Source organism: Aspergillus bombycis, assembly GCF_001792695.1.
Source record: "Aspergillus bombycis strain NRRL26010 chromosome Unknown contig00151, whole genome shotgun sequence".
NCBI lineage: Eukaryota > Fungi > Ascomycota > Eurotiomycetes > Eurotiales > Aspergillaceae > Aspergillus > Aspergillus bombycis.
Genome location: NW_019170153.1, coordinates 40,664 through 59,835, shown reverse-complemented (window position 1 = coordinate 59,835; position 19,172 = coordinate 40,664). Strand labels below are relative to the sequence as shown.

Sequence of the window (19,172 nt, the reverse complement as noted above, 5' to 3'; positions counted from 1 at the left end):
AGTTATTTTATCCGTTGAGTCGAATTGAAGTGTATACCCATTTCCTACGCCATTTCTTTGTTCTATCTCTTGTTTCCTTAAAATTGCTAGGATAACGTCCCGTTCCAAATCTCACTTTTCCTGCGTGTTTGCCCTTGCTCTTTTATTCGGTCTGTTTTTAGCTACGTTCGTATCTTTGTATGTATGTACTCGGTGCTCAAATATATGTACAGCGCGAATTGAGGCCATGGTAGCATACATAATCTTAGTTTCCGACAACCAATAGATCGATATATGACTAGGACTTAAATGTCATCATCAGGTGACATGCATTATTTATTTGTATTGAGTGAATAGGTTAGGTCCCATGAACAATGAAGATAGAGAGCACCGTATAATGACTTTAATGCCCCGATCTCGAACAACGCTGTATTTACGCCGACCATGAAAATGGAGAAAAAGACAGCACCAGATCCAAGCTCACTAGAGTATCACACATAATTCCAGGACGGGAAAAAGATACGGCCTCAAGTCCAATCGCTCAAACCATATACATAAAGCCACGGATTCTTTTTTTCCAGTGGTACGCACACATGAAGAGGGGGAAAAAGAAAAAAAAAAAAGGTTCTTTGAGAAGTATACATTGATGCAGAAAAGAAGAGAGAGAAGGGGGAAGATATAGAAAGATGAAAGCGCTTCATCGTTGAGCTCATGACTAAGATGCATTGTTGCCCCCTGCACCGCCGGTCCTCGTGATCCTCTCCTCGACACGCTCTTTGTGTTGTCGGTTTCGAAGATGAACCTCGAAATTATCGACTGTCGTGCCCGGCCCGGGGGTATACAGTTTGCCCGGGCAGTCATGGCACCGGATGCGTGGGAGGTATTGATATTTTAGTTTCTGGCCTGACTCGGTATTGGCATTAGCTACTGGTAGCATTGTCTCCGTATCGACAGCAGTGTAGCGCATTACGCCTTCAAAGGAATCATTTGGATACGAGCGTTTTAGTCGCGCGAGTCCCGCCGCAAGCCAACTTGGAGGCGGGGGCTAAGAGAAGTTCAAGTCAGCAGGGAACCGTAATTGATACACCCACCATAGCCGGATAAGCCGGCCCACTTGAGGCGAATCAACAAAAGAATTGTCATGAGTTATTTATCACTCACCCCTGGGACACCCGGCTGAGGGGGGTGGGTTGCATCTATGGCTCCAATTTGTTGCGCGGGGACGGTCCGTTGCGTGGGTGTACCGACACTTGGGAGACGAGCTTGAGGCTGGGTGTGTGATGGTGGAGCCATGTTGCTTGGGGTCGGAGTGCTAATTTGAGGCGTGCCTTGATGTGATGGTGGCTGAGGGGCTGGAGTCGCTGAGAGACTCGGTATTGACTGTGGTCCGTGGGTAAGAAGTTGACGGAACTTCTCACGAGGGATCTTAAGCTTCACAATTAGTTTTTCTGGCTCTTCGATGCTCTCTTCGCGATAGTCCCGTCTCCTAGCAGATGCTCTTCCCTCGTGGTGAGGCTCCGGAGTGGCAGACTGACCAAGGTTCGCACGCAGAGCAGCGTGAGCAGCACTGGCAGCCCCTCGCATGCCTCTTGTGCGCGCAGTGCCTTGAGCCAGATGAGGACCGATAGCGGGGGAGCCTGTGATTGAAGATTCGTCGCTGTCTGATTCATCAGAATCGTCACCAGTGTCCCGCAACCCGACAGCAGCGCGCCTGGCACGACTCGACCCAGATCGTTTGAAGACATTACTTTCATCAATAGACGCAGCCGAATTTGGAATGACGGAGGATACAATCATCGTGCGGATAGTCCTTTGGCGGTCTTTCAGGTCAGGTAGGGCGGGTCCACCGCGACGGTTAACGGAGCGTTTCTGCCTCCGTTGATCACGGGATATTGAAACTTCTGTGCGTTCTAATTCTGCTTCGTTCAATTCATACAGGTACGGTGTAAATTCCTTGGCTGCCTGGAATGGCCTGAAGGATGATACGAGGGGGGTAGGAAGGAAAGCGGACTTAAGATCGGGATCATCGATCGGACGTCCGTCAAACGGATGAGAGAGGATGTAAAGTGATTTCGTGAATAGCTGCGATTGTTCGCGGATGGAGTGCGCAATTGCTGTCGTGAATTCTCCTGACAGAGAAAGGTCATCCGTCATACGCGCAGCGAATTCTTCGGGGCAGTTGGAGGGGTCGTTAATATCCCATTCAAACTGGTCAATGAGAGTATGCTGACCAATGGTGATATTTAGCTTAACAAGAATGCGCATCTCATCATTCTTGTAAGCACTGTACGGGAGATGAGGGTCGAGAGGATCTTCTTCCATATATATTTGAGGATAGTAATCGCAGATCTGCTCTTGGATGCTCTGTGAAACCATCCGCACGAGGGGGGCGCATGATTCAAGAGGGAGGCCCAGGTCCTCCACTAGCTTTTCGGCGAATAGATCGGGAGATACCACCCGATCGTGGAGATTCCAGGTGAACGTATCTCGGATCTTGATCTTCTCCCAATCGATGTCCAGCCGAATGGGCACAAGGTCTTCGATTTGTTCACTTTGTGTCTTCAAATCTTTCCGTGAAACCCGTAGCTCCCTAGTCCTCCGGTTACCTGGTCGCCGCCGGTTGGAGGGGTACAATAGCTGGGGATGTTGACCTCGCAGATCTGTACGAGCGTTCCCAAACCCTTCGTAGCCGACACCATACAGCGCCGCCGGGTTCATATGATTCTCCCGTCGTAGAGTCAGATAAAAGTCCCGTTCGGCACGTTTTTGGCTTATTATCTCTTGGTTCTGATTGTGGTACGCCGTCAAGGCAGAATGTTGGAACTCCCGGTTCACATACTGTTCCGCTAGGATCTTATCCTTTGAGGTTTCACGTACACGCACGGCTAACCCTTCTGTCGGCGAGGAAGGATGAATGGCGGGGCCGCCACGTGATCGTTTCTTGCTTGCTGCTGAGCCATTGGCATTATTTGACTGGGAGCCGGTAGACGGATTGCCGTTGGACGCGTTATGACTGGAGCCGGAGGGTGTTAAAGACACGCCCGAGGCTGCAAGAACGGCTTTCGCATTGTGTTTTCCTTCTGTGATCGCATTTGATCCATTCGGTCCCTGTTCCGTAGGAGATCCTGAGGTAGTTTCACCATTGTGATTTCCAGATCTCATTGGTGGAACGAAGCCATTCTGAATACTGTCCGGCTGGATGTCGCTGGGCAGTTGCCCCGATTGAGAAAGCTCCGGGGACGGCATGATCAAATATTGGCTCGATCCGGAGTCGCGATTATCGTCCCAAAAGAAACAGAACGCGCCACTTGTACAGAAGGTTCGCCCTTCGAGATGGCGCTCAACAAACGAGGATGGCTACCGAGTGGATAATGAGTCGGTTACGGCAGCATGCTTAGACGGGAAGCTGAGACCGCGTTCAGGTTAGCAAAATTTGGGATTACCGCACATTGAGATCTTATCGCAATGAGGACGCGACCAACGCAGCGGGGGATGCGATCCATCGCACGATAAGGTAGTGAGGATATGCCGCAAGCCCGCCACGCCGTTGCCGTCATGTCACCTGGATGGAGGTAGACTTGACACCAAGGTTGGCAGAGCCGCGGTGAAAGAAATAGCGAAAGAGACGACAACGTGGAAGGTAGAGAGACATACCAGAACCAACGGGGAGAGGGAAATAAAGGGAAAAAGGCGAAGGACGAATCAAAGGAAAATAACACTAACCACGGAGGATAATCAAAGCAATAATGAAAAGACCGGCGGAAAGCCCGAGGCAGGAGGAAGGTTCCAGGGCCAGCGCAGGACTGAGGCACAGCACACAAGCAAGCAGTGGATGGGTCTGCCGGTATGGGTCTTTCTTTGGTCTTCGCGAGAGAGAACCCGGAAGAGAACGGCTAAATCAGCTGATGGCGCGCCCCCAGTCGAGGTAAGGTCCAGGTCTCGATCGTTCGCGTCCTTATTTCTTTGAAGATCTCACGTCCTGTACCCTTAAGATTTGGTCCAGTCAAGCTCTAGTGCCCCCCGTGCGTGGGGTCTGACGTGACAATGCTCCAATTTCGTGAGGTGGTAAAAAAAAGGGGAGAAAGGAACAGCAGAGATTGAGAGAGAGAAGTGAGGGAGGAAAAGGGAGCGCCGAGCGGACTGAACAGCCGTTACAAGTCCTGCCCGTTCATCGGCGGAGGAGGGGGGGAGACGGTCGGAGAGGGAGCTGGGCATGAGCCAGCAGCGCCAGGAAAAACCATCCTGATCAGAGACTTAGAACATCCCTTTTGGGATCTTTTTGAAGCTATCACCATTCATCATTTCCAAAGCTTTTCATCCATCTGGCAGCATCAAAACGTTCTTTACAGTTACTGTATTGGCACTGTAAAACAATCTCAGTCGCGTTTCATGTTTCCACTCACTATTCCTAGTTAGGAATGTCTGTGATGCGAACTACACCTAATCCAGCCATAGTATCTTACGCTAAAGTCCTTGGCGTAACGGGATTGTTTCACGGTGGATTCAATTGTCTGTATAGGTACGGTATTGATCTTTCTCCATGATTACATCAGGTGCATCGGAACCCCAAGAGAGGCAACCATGTTACCATCTTGTATGCATCCATGAGTTGGATCTATGGCAGTTCTATCCTTTGGATCGTGTTGGCCATGGGTTTGTGGGGACCCATTATTATCGTCTAGCTGCATAATCGCACATCGACAACAACCGCTCGATGGTCCGAGTTAAACACACCATCGTCAAATCGATTGGCCAACACGGAGTACCCCTCCACCTTCCATGGCTGGCCTCCGTTGCTAAGGACCTTCACGGGCCCTGGTCCTACGAGGACGTAATCGATACGAGAAGGGTCTTCTTTCTCGTAGCCGAAGCCCGTCCAAGTCAAATGGTTACCGTAGTGTTCCGCCGGATCGACCGTTTTTGCTGTGTCAACCAGAGTGGATTCACTCCCTGTTAACACCGAATAGGCCTCTTGTGCCTCTTCACTGTTCAAGTCACCCGTCAGGAATACTGCGGAAATGACATCTTTGTACTCTCCATTCCGGTACTCATCAATCTTCCGAAGGATAATGTGGGCTGCTTCAAAGCGAGAGCGGGATCCTTGGTCGTCCAAATGGGTGTTCATCGCCAGAATAGTCTGACGACTTGTATGATGTGTGAAAACACCAATAGTTACGATGCGGATGGACGCCGCATCCCAGCTTTTCGAGGGGACATGCGGCGTTTCAGACAACCAGACTGTTTCCCAATGCCGGAGCTGCCAGACCGACGGTCGGTAGAAGATAGGTGAGTATTCGCCAGCTTCATGGCCATCATCTCGCCCGACGCCAATATATGCCCAGGCATTGTCTTCAGTTTTAGTGGAGACTGTAGAATGTTTCCGGTTCAGTCCAGAGTGTATATTAATGAGCTGGTTATGAAGGACCTCTTGTAGGCAGATGAAAGCGTCTTGGTTGCGGGTGTTATACAGCAGCTGATTTAGGAGGGGTTGCCGGCGCTCTTCCCATGGCTTCTCTCCCTTAAATGGTGACTGCGTCGCATAACGAATGTTATTCGTCAAGATGCGGAATGGGAGCTCTGTAGAAGATCTCATTTGCAAAATGGTTCAACAGTCGAAGATTGACCACGGGTCAAGTTATGAAAGTTGCCGCCCGCGCCTGTTAGACGTACCGTTCCTGGTATGACTTAGAGGTAGCAACGATGTTATAGGACTGATGAGATGAGGAGAAGGTTGGGTCAGCCGGTGTTGTGATTGGAGGAGAGGTTCTTCTCCTCTTCTGGGCAATACTACTAGTAGCTCCCCTCATCATGGATCCATTGATATGTAGAGCCAAATTTCCAGACGAGTGAGAGACAAACAGCGGCTTTTTCATTAGTCATGTCGGTTCTAGAAAGGACCTGCTTTGAGATCTAATATATCATAGTCCCTGTCTACACCACCTGATGAGTTATTACTCTTAAGCGATACGAAGCCGTCTGTATAGGCTGTCCAAGAATCCATTTACAGTATGTCAAGCCATTCCTGTTATCTGAGATATGGTTGGTTGTGGTAAACTCAACCACCAATAGTATAAGAATGATGGTCGAAAGAGATTAACATCTGATATCCCTTCATTATATTGAGGTGGGTCTGTCCTTGCACAGGGCCTGAAGGATTTCTGCACAGTCTGCTTTGGGCCTTTTGCAGTAAACATAATTTCTGTGAACCGCATTGGTGATCGTAACCACTCCGAATATAATAGCCTGCTGGTGTCTACCCTCCTTCATAGCCACAATTGGATGAGGATGTACTAGTAGTTTCTATGCTAGCTATTGCACTAGTTCCCACCACGAATATTTTACAAGCAACATAAAACAGGAAGGTTTAACGAGCAAAAGGAAAGCAAAGAAAGAGTCAGGGGAAAGAAGAAAAGAGAATGTAAGAGAAGAGGAATAGGGCAAGAACTCCCTGGTTATTGCACTTGACCAAGCTTATACCAATCGCGTACGCAATTTGATGATAGTAGTAGAAGCACTTTAAGGGGTCGGCATACATTGTCCTAGCGACCAATCCTTATTGCTGTCAACCTTAATTAAGTTATGAAAGTCAGTCGTCATGATTCTATCTCTTCTAAGGGGTGCCAACTCTTCCTGATAGCCAAGGCTTAAAAGCAGCTTGTCTCAGTAGCGTTACGGCTAAATGGCTTAGAAAAGATTATTCCCAGCATACTCGCCTAAGTCACCGCGCCATATGAGTAAAATAAAACATACACAGCATGAATCAGCAGCTGGACTTACAGCTCAATTGAAGTATTCACAACATACCAAAGATCCAAGCACCATATAGTCAGAGGCCGCCAGAGACTGCAGTAAGATCTTGAACATCATGTACATACATCCGAAAAGCCACGATCAAAGTGATGGCTACTTCCCATGCTAGCATTGGAGGGGAAGCCCATCTAGTTAATCCCCAAATCTCTAGCGAGGTCCATAATGGCGGTTGCGATATGTTGGATTCTGCGTAAAACAAGAGAAGTATCACGTAATATGCCTTGTGTAAGAAAATAAAATAGTAGCACTATTGTTCACGCGACCCCTAATGTAATGAGAGAAGCCAAATATGGCTGAGATATAGTAGTATAGTTCTGATGCTGATTAACCTGGATTGTCTCTCTTTCTTGTCTCGAAACATGCACTATCTCAAAAGATCGCCATGTTGGTGGTTATATGGGAGGGCATTAATCGCGGTTTAAGTCGTAAATCTAAATGGGCTTAATTAGCCACCGGAGTACGTATGTGGGGTCGGGGACAATGATGCTGAGTGATAGTACAGTACATGTGCACATATTTACATACATGCAAGCTGCTAAACAGTGAAGGGCTACTGTCTTCTATATCACTAGCACCCAAATGGAGTCAAGGCACACCTGTGACCAAATACCTAGTTCTCGTGTATTGCTGTTCAATCATCTGTTAACCTGTATAGAATCAACCGTCGCTCATGTCGAGTCTAGATACCTTTGCATAAGGGTATATTAGGCCGTTGGACAGGACGGCTGGATGATGTCTTTAGTCAAGTTGTCTAAAAGATAGGCCACTCTCCTCCCCCCGATGATCATAGTTGGTTCGTTATATCATTAAAGCTTGATACTTATTCGAACGGCTATCACCATTGGTCTGTGTTGCCGGCAGAAGTAGCTGTGAGTCTGGCGCTTATCCCCATCCAGGCCATGGGGTTGATCAAAGAATACAGGTTGTGGGAGGTTATGGAACTGTAAACCATGACATCTACCGGAAGGGGAGATTGGCTAGTGCACCTCTGTCTCTGCATGCAATTGCTGCCGGACAAGACCCAATTTGATCGTCAAGTGAGGTGGTTGGTAGACATTATCGTTGTAAAGCCTGGAGAGTAGTAGCGAGCCATCAGAGCTATTCCTGGTACTGATAGCCTTCAACAACCGACACATTCCGTTTGTACACGCTTAACCTAGAATTCCGTTCGGTTTAGAGCTAGCGGGTGAGACTATGCAGTCGATGTCAGCACCATTGGAAGAACAGGTTCCTAGTTTGTCACACATTGCTAATCTCTTTCCTACATGGGTATTTGAGTATTGTTACCTCGATATGCGTGCTCCACTGAGGATTCATTCGATATATGAATGCACTTGAACGAGGGACTAGCGTGCTCCGTCTCGTGTAGAACGTAAGGGACTCCGGGAACAAGCTCAATTATAAAGTCGATATATTTTAGCCATATAGCGAACGGAAAAGTCTTTACCCAACGATACCTACCAGTCTTCCAAATCTTTGGTAGAAGTTCATTACCTTCTCACGAGAAGGGCATGGCCGATTGCAACGGGAGGGTGAGAACAAAGCACTGATCCAAGTGGTATTCATTCAACCTCGCTTCGTGAAACAATTCGATCAACGGCCCTGATTCCTTCGTATTGAAAGGAGCCCTTGCAAATAGCATGACCTTTCAGGATCGCGCCGTGGCTATAATGTAATCCTATTATAGTCCCGCATTCTCTACGATTATCTCGAGAGTACTACGGGCCAAGGGCTCTTCGCTCTGCGGCCGCCTCGGCTGGCGATCGGTCCAGGCACACTCACTCGTTGTCTTTGGGTACGCACTTCGGTGTCTGACCACGTACCCCTTCATATCGCAGTCATTTACAAATTTCCTCAGTTAAAACCGACCCTTTCTTGGAATTAAGAAGAAGAAGGAAAAAAGAAGAAAAACAAAGATAAAAGTAGGCTCGGACACAGCCAGTTAGCTGAGTTCCATGCCGAAAGGCTACAATCAGACAACTTATGTTCTCACTTGAACTGTTTTAGATGTGCAACCACCATTATGGGATTTGAGAGTCGCTTTCTGACAACAAAGGACATCTACTCACTGGAGATCTGTCTGCAATGGAGCTTCGCTTCCTGAATGGATGTGGGCACATATATGAAAGACGCTACGGGCACCATTCGCTCTTAATGAAGCAATAATATTCGCTAATAGTAGAAGCAGGATGGGCTGCAATATGGGAGAGGCAGTATCTTGATATTAGCACACGCCTGACTCTACCCTAGCTCTCTTGGCCATAATACTATTCGGTGCTTTGATCATCTTGACTGTAGTCACACGGGGTTCAAATCTAAGCGAGTGAGACTGACTGGGTCCAGATCAGTGCTTTCAGGGGCTGTGCTCTCGTTGAATCCGTGATATTCTCGTCATCTATGGGCCTGAGTTCTGATGAGTCCCTCGCTATGAAATCGACCGAAGTCCGATTGAATAGTTCATGATACCCCGCATTTTCCCCACGAAGCCAGGAACGAGAATGCCGGTCGCTGGTCGTTACAGATAGCTACTTTCTATGACTGGGCAATGGCAGCCATTCCATTCGTGCAAGATTAAATTCCGGCCCTTCCAGATCGTCAGCTCAACACGGATGCATGCCATGGAGGCGAGGAATCAGACCACCGTTACCGATGTACATACTTAAGTTCATCCGATAGCCGACAGCTAGCTCTCTAGTTATAGATCTGGTCAGAATAGGTCCCTTCAAACCCCTGATTCACGCAATTGATAACAATGCTTTTTTCGAAAGTTTTTTTTGTCCTTGCTGCGTTGGCATGTGTGTCTGTAGGTAGAGAAACTTGTGTTGTACCGGCCGGGGGCTCCAACGCCACCGATGATGCCCCTGCGATTGTACATGCCTTTAAGAAATGTGGTCGTGGAGGAAAGGTAGTGTTCAAGCCAACGACATACCATATCGGTTCTGTTATGAACATTACTTGGCTGGAGGATGTCGACATTGACCTTGGAGGAACACTGCTGGTGTGTTTCCCAAGTTCTTGTTCATTCATAGTTGCATAAGTTTACGCTGAATTCTTTAGTGGAGTACGAATATTCAATACTGGTTAAATCACTCTTTACCGGTCGGGTATCAGAACCAATCCACTGCTTTCATTCTTGGAGGAAATAATGTTCGGGTCGATGGCCATGGTATAGGGACGCTGGATGGCAACGGAGACACCTGGTATCAATGGATAAAAGAGCAGCCCAATACTTCCAACTATCCCGGTCGACCACACGCCATCACTTTCAATGGTCTCACAAATTCAGTGGTCCGAGGCCTTAGATTCTTACGCAGCCAGATGTGGTAAAGTAGTCTGCAAGTTGTGTTTAAACTATTGAACTAAGACCCTGGCAGGACAATGTCCATCATATATAGCCATCACGTTGAATTCGACAGCATACTCGTGAACAACACCGGAAATGTTGTCTCGAGCTGTGAGTGCCTTATCTTGGACCCAGCACAAACATCACATTACTAACCACAACTAGCGAACACGGATGGAGCTGATACCATTCGATCTTCCCACATCAAGTTCAACAACTGGACTGTGTACAATGGTGATGATAGTATCTCACTTAAGGGAAACAGCACGGACATCACCATCACAAACTCCAATTTCTACAACGGATTGGGAATTGCATTGGGTAGCATCGGTCAGTACAAAGATCAGTTCGAAACCATCGAGAGGCTCAATGTGAGCAATATCAACTACCATAACACCCTTCACGCGGTAGGCAAAATCCCACAATGTACATATCGATTCCTTTATTGACGGGTGTTTGTGATGAATAGGTGTACGTTAAAACATGGACAGCTGATCAGAACGGCTATCCACCTAATGGTGGCGGAGGCGGCCTTGGGTGTAAGTTTACACTTAAAAATATACTTATTCGCAATGTATGCTCTTGAAACAGAAAGGCTGACTATGTCAATTATGTAGACATCTCCAATATGACCCTCAAAGACCTCAAAGCTACATCTCTTCGTGGTGCTGCGGTTGCGATCTCGCAGTGTACTCGATTCAGCGGTGCCCCTGGGGAAGGCAACTGCACCAACTCGGAGTTCCAGGTTCGCGATATCTCAGTTCTCAATCTGAGTGGTACCACGGAATCTACTCGAGTCGCAAGTTTCCAGTGCAGCGCCGTTGCACCATGTACTGATATTGCGCTCTCTGGTATTAATCTGGAGCTGACAAATGGAACGGCAGCTTCCGAATATCTATGTGGAAATGTGAAAGATCCGATAGGCTTTGAATGTACAGGTCCAGTATGTGAAGGAGGAAGTGCAACAGGGGAGTGCTGAAGCTGAATAACGTTATAGTAGCAGTTAGGTCTAAGAATGAAAGCTTAAGAATTACTACCGCCATGAATTTCCATAGTTATAGAGTGGCATGGTTGCAATAGAAGCTTCTACAAGTGCGAATTGCCATACCGCTTTTTATCTACCAATCTACAGTATTATTGTAGCATTACATAAAGACAATCCATGGATATCAAAGCATCATACAATTTCGGGGCGTGCTCGACTGAGGCAATGAGGTACTAATACCACGAACACCTTGCCTATTATTTGTAACCCATACTAGTCCTCTCTGGAGTTATATAATCTAATGTATAGTTAACTTACGTGCTTTTAGTACGTAGAAATAGTTAATTAGCGCATTACCACACACTCTCAGGTAAGGTTGAGGCCAGAGGTGTAAGTTCTGTGTATAGTAGCTATAAGGGGAAGTAGTACGGGCTGAACACTCCGCGCACGCACCTTCGCACCCCTCCAGCTACCCCTGATCAAAAAGTGGCTCCCTCTTTAGGCCAAGCTTGGAACCGTCATTTTCTCTATAGATCTTCCAGCTGAAGGAACAAGTGGGTGGAATGTCAATTACAACATCGGTGATGCTATCATCGCCACATCGCAATGATCGGCTACCATAAAACCCTTTGAATCCTTTAATGGTTCAGTGTCTCACCTCGGCAGCTAGCGTGCCAGATCTCCGCCCCCGTGATTGTCATTATACCACCATTGGCCAACAACTAGTAAGCTCCATAATTCGTTCTAATATAGCTTATAGGTATAGCACCTTTTCCACGTGGTTCGTTTTGTATACTCAGCTTGTTCATGATCTGCGGAAGCCGTTGATCTGCGCCGGCTTTCCTTGGATATCTATCACGCCATTAGTATCACTCTCATGCAGCTAGATCTTGACCACGCGAAGATCAGCCTTTGGATCTAACTATGCAGGCTGAGACCTGTCTCACTGTTATACGGCTCTTAGAGCTCACCCTGCATACTCAAACTCTAATTGCTCAGCAACTACGTCTACTGGATAGCGCCAAAGTATTAGTAGCTCCTCCTTAGCATGCCTCTATCATGTCCGTCCCACTCAGGCAACGGTGTCATGCATACGGCCATAAAGGGTCATTTGGAAAGATGGATGGCTCATAAATCTGCTCGGATTGGCTAAGCTGTTTTCGTAGATTGGTATTGCTACTTGAGAGTTGCTAAACTTGCCCGTTCTGATACTTAGTACTTTGAAAGTGCGAATCCTTCACGAGGATCCCCAGCTTGGGAAACATCCTATGTTCCATGGCTCAACTCAATTCTTGAATTGACAAGGCATTCAGGACCTTATTCTCCTTATCATAGCCAGCAGCTACCAGGGTATCCGATCTCTCCAGGGTATATGGAGACTAGATAAATAGGGGAGATGCACCCAGCACATAACAGAGTGGGCAGTAAAATCATACTTTCATTCTTCTCCTCCGTTATTGATACCAGCCACTTCCCTCTCAGAAACATGGAGACACATATTAATACTCACTCTCAGCTGATCAAACGTCTCAGGGCACACCCCGTCTCTGTTCCCAACCTATTACCCATCTTCTCATCTTGGCCTGGGGCCGTTAATCCTCACTGGACGGCTTTGGTTCCTGTGATAAATGCAAGAATTGACAGGTATGGTGCTCAATTCCATCGGTTATCACATACTGTTTCTTACTTTTCGATACTACATCATATATGTCTGTTCATTCTTTCTTTCATTACTTTTTCATCTCATTTATACCCGGGTCCTGAGAAAGTTCAACACTAATAATCAAAAGCCTATTCCCAGAGCCAGTGAAGGCTACAAAGCTCAAGAGGTGTGACTTTGCTCATCTTGCCGCGACGCGGTGGCCCCTGGCTGGCTTCAAGGAACTTTATATTCTCGCCTTTCTCTCCCTTTGGCTCGTCACCTGGGATGACCAAATTGAGGACACGAAAGATTCCTTGAGCAACGACTTTGAAGCTGCTGAGCAGTACCGTCGTGAAACCCTTTACTTTGTGGCTCAATGCCTTGACCTGGATCTCACTGAAGGCTTACCCCGTAGTTACAATGACTCTATTTTTGTGCCAGACGACCCTATTGTCCAAAGTTTTGATGTGATTGGCGAAGCGCTTTGTGATGCATATACTTATGGTTCGTTACTGCTTTTGCCTTTTCACTTGATTTTTCTGCCTATTTTCTGAATTTGAAATGGCTCTAACTCCCTTTGGCCTTCAGAGCAACGGCACGGGCTTCTCAAGGAGATGTCTCTTTTCATGGTAACGTCGCATATGGAGCAGAAAGCAAAACTCGAAGGGCAGATTCCCAGTCCCGAGGAATACTGGAGAGTGCGAATGGGCACCAGCGCAGTTGGTGTTATATGTGCTGTTAACGAGTGAGTATATATTAATGGTTTAATTACATGGCTGACACCGCGGCTGTCTCGATAAAGATATAGTCTTCGGTCCGTAATACCCCGTGCTATCATGGAGGATCATGATATGAGAGCAATATGGAATGAAGTGAACGTCATTGTTTCAATGTAAGCCGCTGTTTTATCCAAGACGAAATGCTCCAGCCATAGAGGCAACCGTTGTATAAAGCTGCACACTAACATTTGTTTCCCCATGAAAGAGTCAATGATATTTACTCCCTGAAAAAAGAGATGGTAAGTCTCATGATTGACCAGGTCGTCGGTTAACCCGCTCTAATAATAAACATAGGTTCATAATACCATTTATAGTCTTATCCCTATCCTCTGCATGTCGCTGGGGAGCCCGCAAGCGGCTATAGACAATGCAATTCGGTCGCTCATCCAATCTGTGGGTCGATTCAATGTAGCGGCCAACCGACTGATGGATGGGATTGAGGAGGAAGATAGGTTCTCACTGTCCCTGGGAGTCAAGAGAGACGTGGAGGATTTCATTCGTAGTTGCCAATTCAACTGTACCGGCAGCTTGTACTGGACGTAAGTGGCAACCCTGTCTTCTACAGTACTATCAGCTCCTCTGACCCTAATCGCTTCAGTCTTCGTACGAATAGGTACGGCGTTCGGTTTGCTCCGCGGAGCTCCGATGGTGGCGTTATTTTGCATTTATGAAAGCGTTTAGCTTTGATGAATTCAGTTTGAAGTTACTACAACAGGAACTTGAAATGTAATGTATTGGGTTGAGGAGAGAATGTATAATAATAGAGTTTCATTCAGCATTTGTTTACTAGTTAGTATATATGTTCTTGTGTGATCTTGGTGTTCTAGAGTCACTAGAAGTTTCCCCTTCCGGAGGATATGGCTATTATGAGGGTGGTCAGAGACTCGCTCAGTGATTATTTTTCTGTCACAGACCAGTACTCCCATCAGTGAGCACTCAGGGCCTCTACACGCAGTGGGCACTATACCGGAAAGAAAAAGCCTTCAAGCTGTCAAGAAAATCTAGTACGTATGTGGGAAGAGCCCTCAAGGTGTAGTTGCAAATAGAAAGAAAAAAAATAAAAACAAAGGTCCTAGCCGGATTCGAACCGGCGTTACCGGAAGATTAGATCTTCCTATACATACACAGGATACGTATATTGTTCATCAAAATCCGGTGGGATAACCACTACCCCATAGGACCGTTGGATAGCAATATTTTGATATTAAGCCATTCTTAGAAATTCAAGACTCGGTACTCGTCTACACCTGCCTGCTATCTTGCATTTAATAGATTGTATTCTCGCTCCTGAGTCAAAAAAGAAAAATGAATTTGGAATCAAGCCCTTGCTTTTTGAGATCGGGTGAAAAAGTTTCGAAATTGGATTAAGTGATCATCTGGTGATGTCATACAAGGAAGCTTCACATCTGCTCCGCGGGCTGTGCCTTACAATACGCACACTATCACTCCTCATTTCAGACAGCATTGTGTGTAATGGGAGAATACGGAATAGCTAAAACTTGAGAATGTTTCCAAGTATGTATAAGTGGAATGGGACAGAATATATTGGCCAGTAGCTTTCGACTGGGAGGTAAATGACCATCCAAAGCTTCAAGATCAGCGAAAAACTTACTAGCAAAGAATGGATGAGAGCATTGCGGCAGGCGGTCTCGTGACGTTCTGGTAATACCAATACAAAGCCCTACTTGCAGTGAAATCATACTGCAAAAAACCCCACCCACGCGGGCAAAAAACCCAAGAAAAGGACCCCGCCGACACCTCGTAATGTGTACTGCTACGTAAGGGAAGGAAGGACTCCTCTTACTAGTAAATACTTTGACTCCATCTGAGTTCTCCAGCTCCGTTTCAGCCCATTTTTCCTTCTTCTCCTCGTGAGCTCCCAACGTCCGCTAGATTAGTGCCTCTTTGATCGTTATCGACTCCTCACACCACAGCGAGAACCATTTATACTACACACAATGGCTGACACTCAGGCCCAGCAGGCCCCCGAGGTTGGTAAGTGTTCACTCTGAGTACCCCTCCTCTTTCTGCCCATTGAAAAAGGCTCCGTTGTTTTGTGGGTTTCCTTCCCGCTTGCTTCGTCGTCATGGCATGGGTTCGGTTGTCGGCACGTTTAGCAGCTCGAAAGCTATAGAGGAACACGGGAACTCAATGGATAGCTTATTTTCTCTATCTATGGGTGCCTCTATTGCTATTTAAGTGTACCTGTGTCATAACTAATCAAAACCTCGAACCAATCTCAGACTACACCCTCAACAACCCCGATACTTTGACCAAGTACAAGACTGCTGCCACTATCTCGCACAAGGTCCTCGATGCCGTCGCAGGTGCGTAGTGTCCGGGTTTACATACCGTGGCAAGCCCGCCGTTATCAAAGGTCTAGATTCATATTCTAATCCCGTTCTTTAGCCCTGTGTGTGGAGGGAGCCAAGATCGTTGAGATCTGCCAGAAGGGTGATGAGCTTCTCGATGAGGAAATTGCTAAGGTCTACAAGGGCAAGAAGATCACCAAGGGTGCGTTACCATCGTAGTCCATGTTACTGCTAGTTAAAAGCCCCATGCGCATGACATTAACAAGTCTTTCCCGGATAAAGGCGTCGGTCACCCCACAACTGTCTCTCCCAGCTCCCATGTGACCCCATACACTCCGTTGGTTTCCGACGCCCAGGAGGCCGAGACTACCCTGAAGGCCGGTGAAATCGCCAAGATTCAGCTCGGTGCCCAGATCGATGGCTTCGGAACCATTGTTTGCGACCAGGTTGTTGTCGGCCAGGACGAAGTGACTGGCCGCGAGGCTGACCTCATTACCGCGACTCACTACGCCAACGAGCTCCTGCTCCGACTCATGGTGCCCCCTGGCCTTCTGGCTAGCGGTACCGAGGAAGAGAAGAAGAAGGCTGCCGCCGAGAGGCCCCTCACTCAGGCTCAGATCTCTCAGCTGATCGAGAAGGTTGCTAAGGCCTACGACTGCAACGTGGTTGAGAACACCACCAGCTGGCTCTTCGAGCGCAACGAGATTGAGGCTGAGAAGAAGATCATTCTCTCCCCTGGTACCGGTGTGAAGGGTGAGGGTGTCCCCGACGTTGGTGAGGTTTGGGGTGTTGAAATCGGTCTCTCCCTTGGATCCGGAAAGGTCAAGACTCTGCCCCTTCGCTCTACCCTGCACCGCCGTACCACTACCACCTACGGCCTTAAGCGTCCCAGCTCGAGACAAACTCTCTCGGAGATCGTCAAGAAGTTCGGCCAGTTCCCTTTCAGCTTGCGCCAGCTGGATGATGAGAAGGCCGCTAAGGTCGGTGTCGTCGAGTGTGTCCGTGGCGGTGTCCTGAGACAGTACGAGCCTGCCGGCGATGCTGACAATGCCGCTGTCTCCCGTCTCTTGACTACTATTGGTATGTTCAATTATTCCCTGGCATCAGAGTAACCTCCAGAGCCTTTCCTTCCATAGCCTGCTTTCTTTTGACTGACCGATATGTAGCCATCACCAAGAACGGTATCACCAAGCTCACTGCTCCCGCCGCTCCCGATTTCACCAAGGTTAAGTCCGACAAGAAGATCGAGGATGAGGAAATCCTTAAGATCCTTGAGCGTCCTCTGTCCAAGTCGACTGGCTCTAAGAAGAACAAGAACAACAAGAAGAAGGCTGCCAAGAAGGCCGACTCTGGCGACAAGGAGTAAATAAGCCGTTTAACTCGGTCAACTTTGGCATATCTAGTGAATCGTTGGATAGGCAGATGGAATTGCTCCAGGCCATGGCCGGAGCTCCTTTTTCGGAGTGCTCCAGGATGTTGATCAATCATGTCAATCAAATCCCTTTGTCCACACTGGAGAGAGGCGAATTTGTTCCGCGAGCACATGGAGCGAGAGGCATAGGAGGATAGGAGAAACCATATAAGATTTCCTGTCTTTTATCACGGTGCCCTCTTGAAAACCCTTGGCACGTAATTAGTTGAAAAACGCGAAAGTCATGTATGAGGTGAATATAAAAAGAGAATTATGAATTTCTGCTTACGGTTCCATTGAGCTCAACATCTGCATAGTCTGCGTTTTTGTCTTTCTTGTAGCCCGGATAGTCTCGAGGTTACTATTGTGACACTGTCAACCTGGAGGACCAGCTCTACTAACTGAAGGCTATTTAATCCATGTTGTCGCTCAGTGATGTCGGACACGCAGCCTGGGATTCCAACATATCGGCCCCATAGCTGCGTATTGTTGACAACGTTGAGGTCTGCGCATTCTCACCCTGGCGAAAAGCAAAGGGGAAAGGACTGGTCTTCGAGAATCCTCAGTCTGACCTTTCTTCTCCTCGTCCTAGTTTCTACAACGGTGTATCGTGGAGCATTGGATACACTGGTGGAACCCATTCAGTTTCGGCAATGGCCACTTTCTTTGTCCCCATCGGGGTGAACACCATTGCTTCTCTCTTTCCTCTTTCCCTTGTTCACTACCTTTGACCTCTTGCCTGACAGGGTTTGATATGAACAGCAATTATCCACACTGACGAGGGTAGCCGATAGCTACGGCGGCTACCGGGAGTTTCCATGGGCCAAAACGGTTAATATGGTTTCACGAGCGGGATTAAATCGACCCTATTTTCTCTTGTCTAGCCAGATGAACATGCATCTCCATCTTTGAAAAGGGTTGGACTTGAGTTGGCTGTGGTGCATTGTGGTGGTCATACGGCGCTGTCATTTGGTGGTGTGGGCCAAAAAAGCAGGGCTGGCTTGTTCCGTTTCCAATCCTGATTCCTCTTCAATCTTCCTTCCATCAATCTCACCCCTTCCAGTCCCCTCGTCTCATCTTCCTTCTCGACCCCTCCCAGTTGGAGGGCCCGTATTTTCAGGTTGGGGCTAGCATCTTTGTGCATGTAAAGAAATCCGGAGCCCATTACTTGTGGTTCTCGGTCTGCAGCGTTATTCTCTTTCCCTGCGATTGGCTCACCTCAGACCCTTTCATCCTCTGAAAATCACACTCACTACAAATCTCCTGTTCACTTCTCCCCAGTTCTCACTTTCAGTTACTTGAGCTAAAGTGATTTTTGGGTAGTGTATACTTTGTTGGCCCCGTGGGGTAGGCTGGCATCTATCCACCTGTGCATGAAGGCCAACCCCTCCTGGCTATCATCTGTCTGCGACTAGTAGATACTTGAAGCAACACAGAAACCTCACTCATCGCGTCCGTCATATTCGCGTGGCAGACACACTTGTGTTACATTTCAGGTTCCTCTGCTGTGAATTCTATTGTCCTGTTTGTCCATCCTAGCTGCCTTCTGTTACTTCTCCTTTTCGATTCTCATTTCTCTTCTATCACCCAACGTCTGCTTTCCCTCCGCGCCACTTCCATCTAACGTCTCTCTTCCTCTCTCAAGAAAGGAGAACGATCTCAACTCTTGTCCAAGATTCTATCCTTGCATCTTCCACTTTGGCCTCTCAACCAAGGCCTGACAGGCACTCTCTTTCTAGGTCCAGCTTGTTCTCGCGTGTCTGGGCATCTCCGCAACAAGCAAAGACCGCACATCGCCTTTCCTTGCATTTGCCAGGGTTTACCTCAAAGGTCTCTCACATCCTTGGTGAGTTCTTCTCTATATCTACTTGGCTGCCGGCGTCTACCCCTTGGTTCGTCCGTTGTCAGGAG

At 47.6% G+C, this 19,172-nt stretch overlaps 5 protein-coding genes across 5 annotated transcripts; 3 read left to right on the top strand and 2 right to left on the bottom strand.

The window, feature by feature from the left end:
* Positions 1 to 694: 694 nt before the first annotated feature.
* ABOM_010837 (SWI-SNF complex subunit (Snf5)) lies at positions 695 to 3,225 on the bottom strand (the record flags this gene model as incomplete). The annotated part of the gene is made up of 2 exons (XM_022537965.1): positions 695 to 1,024; positions 1,141 to 3,225. 2 exons carry the CDS (start codon positions 3,223 to 3,225, stop codon positions 695 to 697), a joined length of 2,415 nt encoding a protein of 804 aa, XP_022383992.1.
* Positions 3,226 to 4,657: 1,432 nt separating this feature from the next.
* ABOM_010836 (endonuclease/exonuclease/phosphatase family protein) lies at positions 4,658 to 5,572 on the bottom strand (the record flags this gene model as incomplete). The annotated part of the gene is made up of 1 exon (XM_022537964.1): positions 4,658 to 5,572. The coding sequence occupies one exon, from the start codon at positions 5,570 to 5,572 to the stop codon at positions 4,658 to 4,660; it is 915 nt and encodes a 304-aa protein (XP_022383993.1).
* Positions 5,573 to 9,733: 4,161 nt separating this feature from the next.
* On the top strand, positions 9,734 to 11,111 carry ABOM_010835 (putative exo-polygalacturonase; the record flags this gene model as incomplete). The annotated part of the gene is made up of 6 exons (XM_022537963.1): positions 9,734 to 9,787; positions 9,847 to 10,112; positions 10,164 to 10,243; positions 10,298 to 10,539; positions 10,602 to 10,671; positions 10,750 to 11,111. The coding sequence occupies 6 exons, from the start codon at positions 9,734 to 9,736 to the stop codon at positions 11,109 to 11,111; spliced, it is 1,074 nt and encodes a 357-aa protein (XP_022384000.1).
* Positions 11,112 to 12,603: 1,492 nt separating this feature from the next.
* On the top strand, positions 12,604 to 14,081 carry ABOM_010834 (terpene synthase family protein; the record flags this gene model as incomplete). Its single annotated transcript, XM_022537962.1, has 6 exons — positions 12,604 to 12,761; positions 12,887 to 13,263; positions 13,348 to 13,504; positions 13,562 to 13,651; positions 13,744 to 13,777; positions 13,833 to 14,081. The coding sequence occupies 6 exons, from the start codon at positions 12,604 to 12,606 to the stop codon at positions 14,079 to 14,081; spliced, it is 1,065 nt and encodes a 354-aa protein (XP_022383994.1).
* A 1,415-nt stretch (positions 14,082 to 15,496) lies between these two features.
* Positions 15,497 to 17,216, top strand: ABOM_010833 (curved DNA-binding protein (42 kDa protein); the record flags this gene model as incomplete). The annotated part of the gene is made up of 5 exons (XM_022537961.1): positions 15,497 to 15,533; positions 15,782 to 15,865; positions 15,948 to 16,052; positions 16,133 to 16,930; positions 17,017 to 17,216. 5 exons carry the CDS (start codon positions 15,497 to 15,499, stop codon positions 17,214 to 17,216), a joined length of 1,224 nt encoding a protein of 407 aa, XP_022383995.1.
* Positions 17,217 to 19,172: the final 1,956 nt, after the last annotated feature.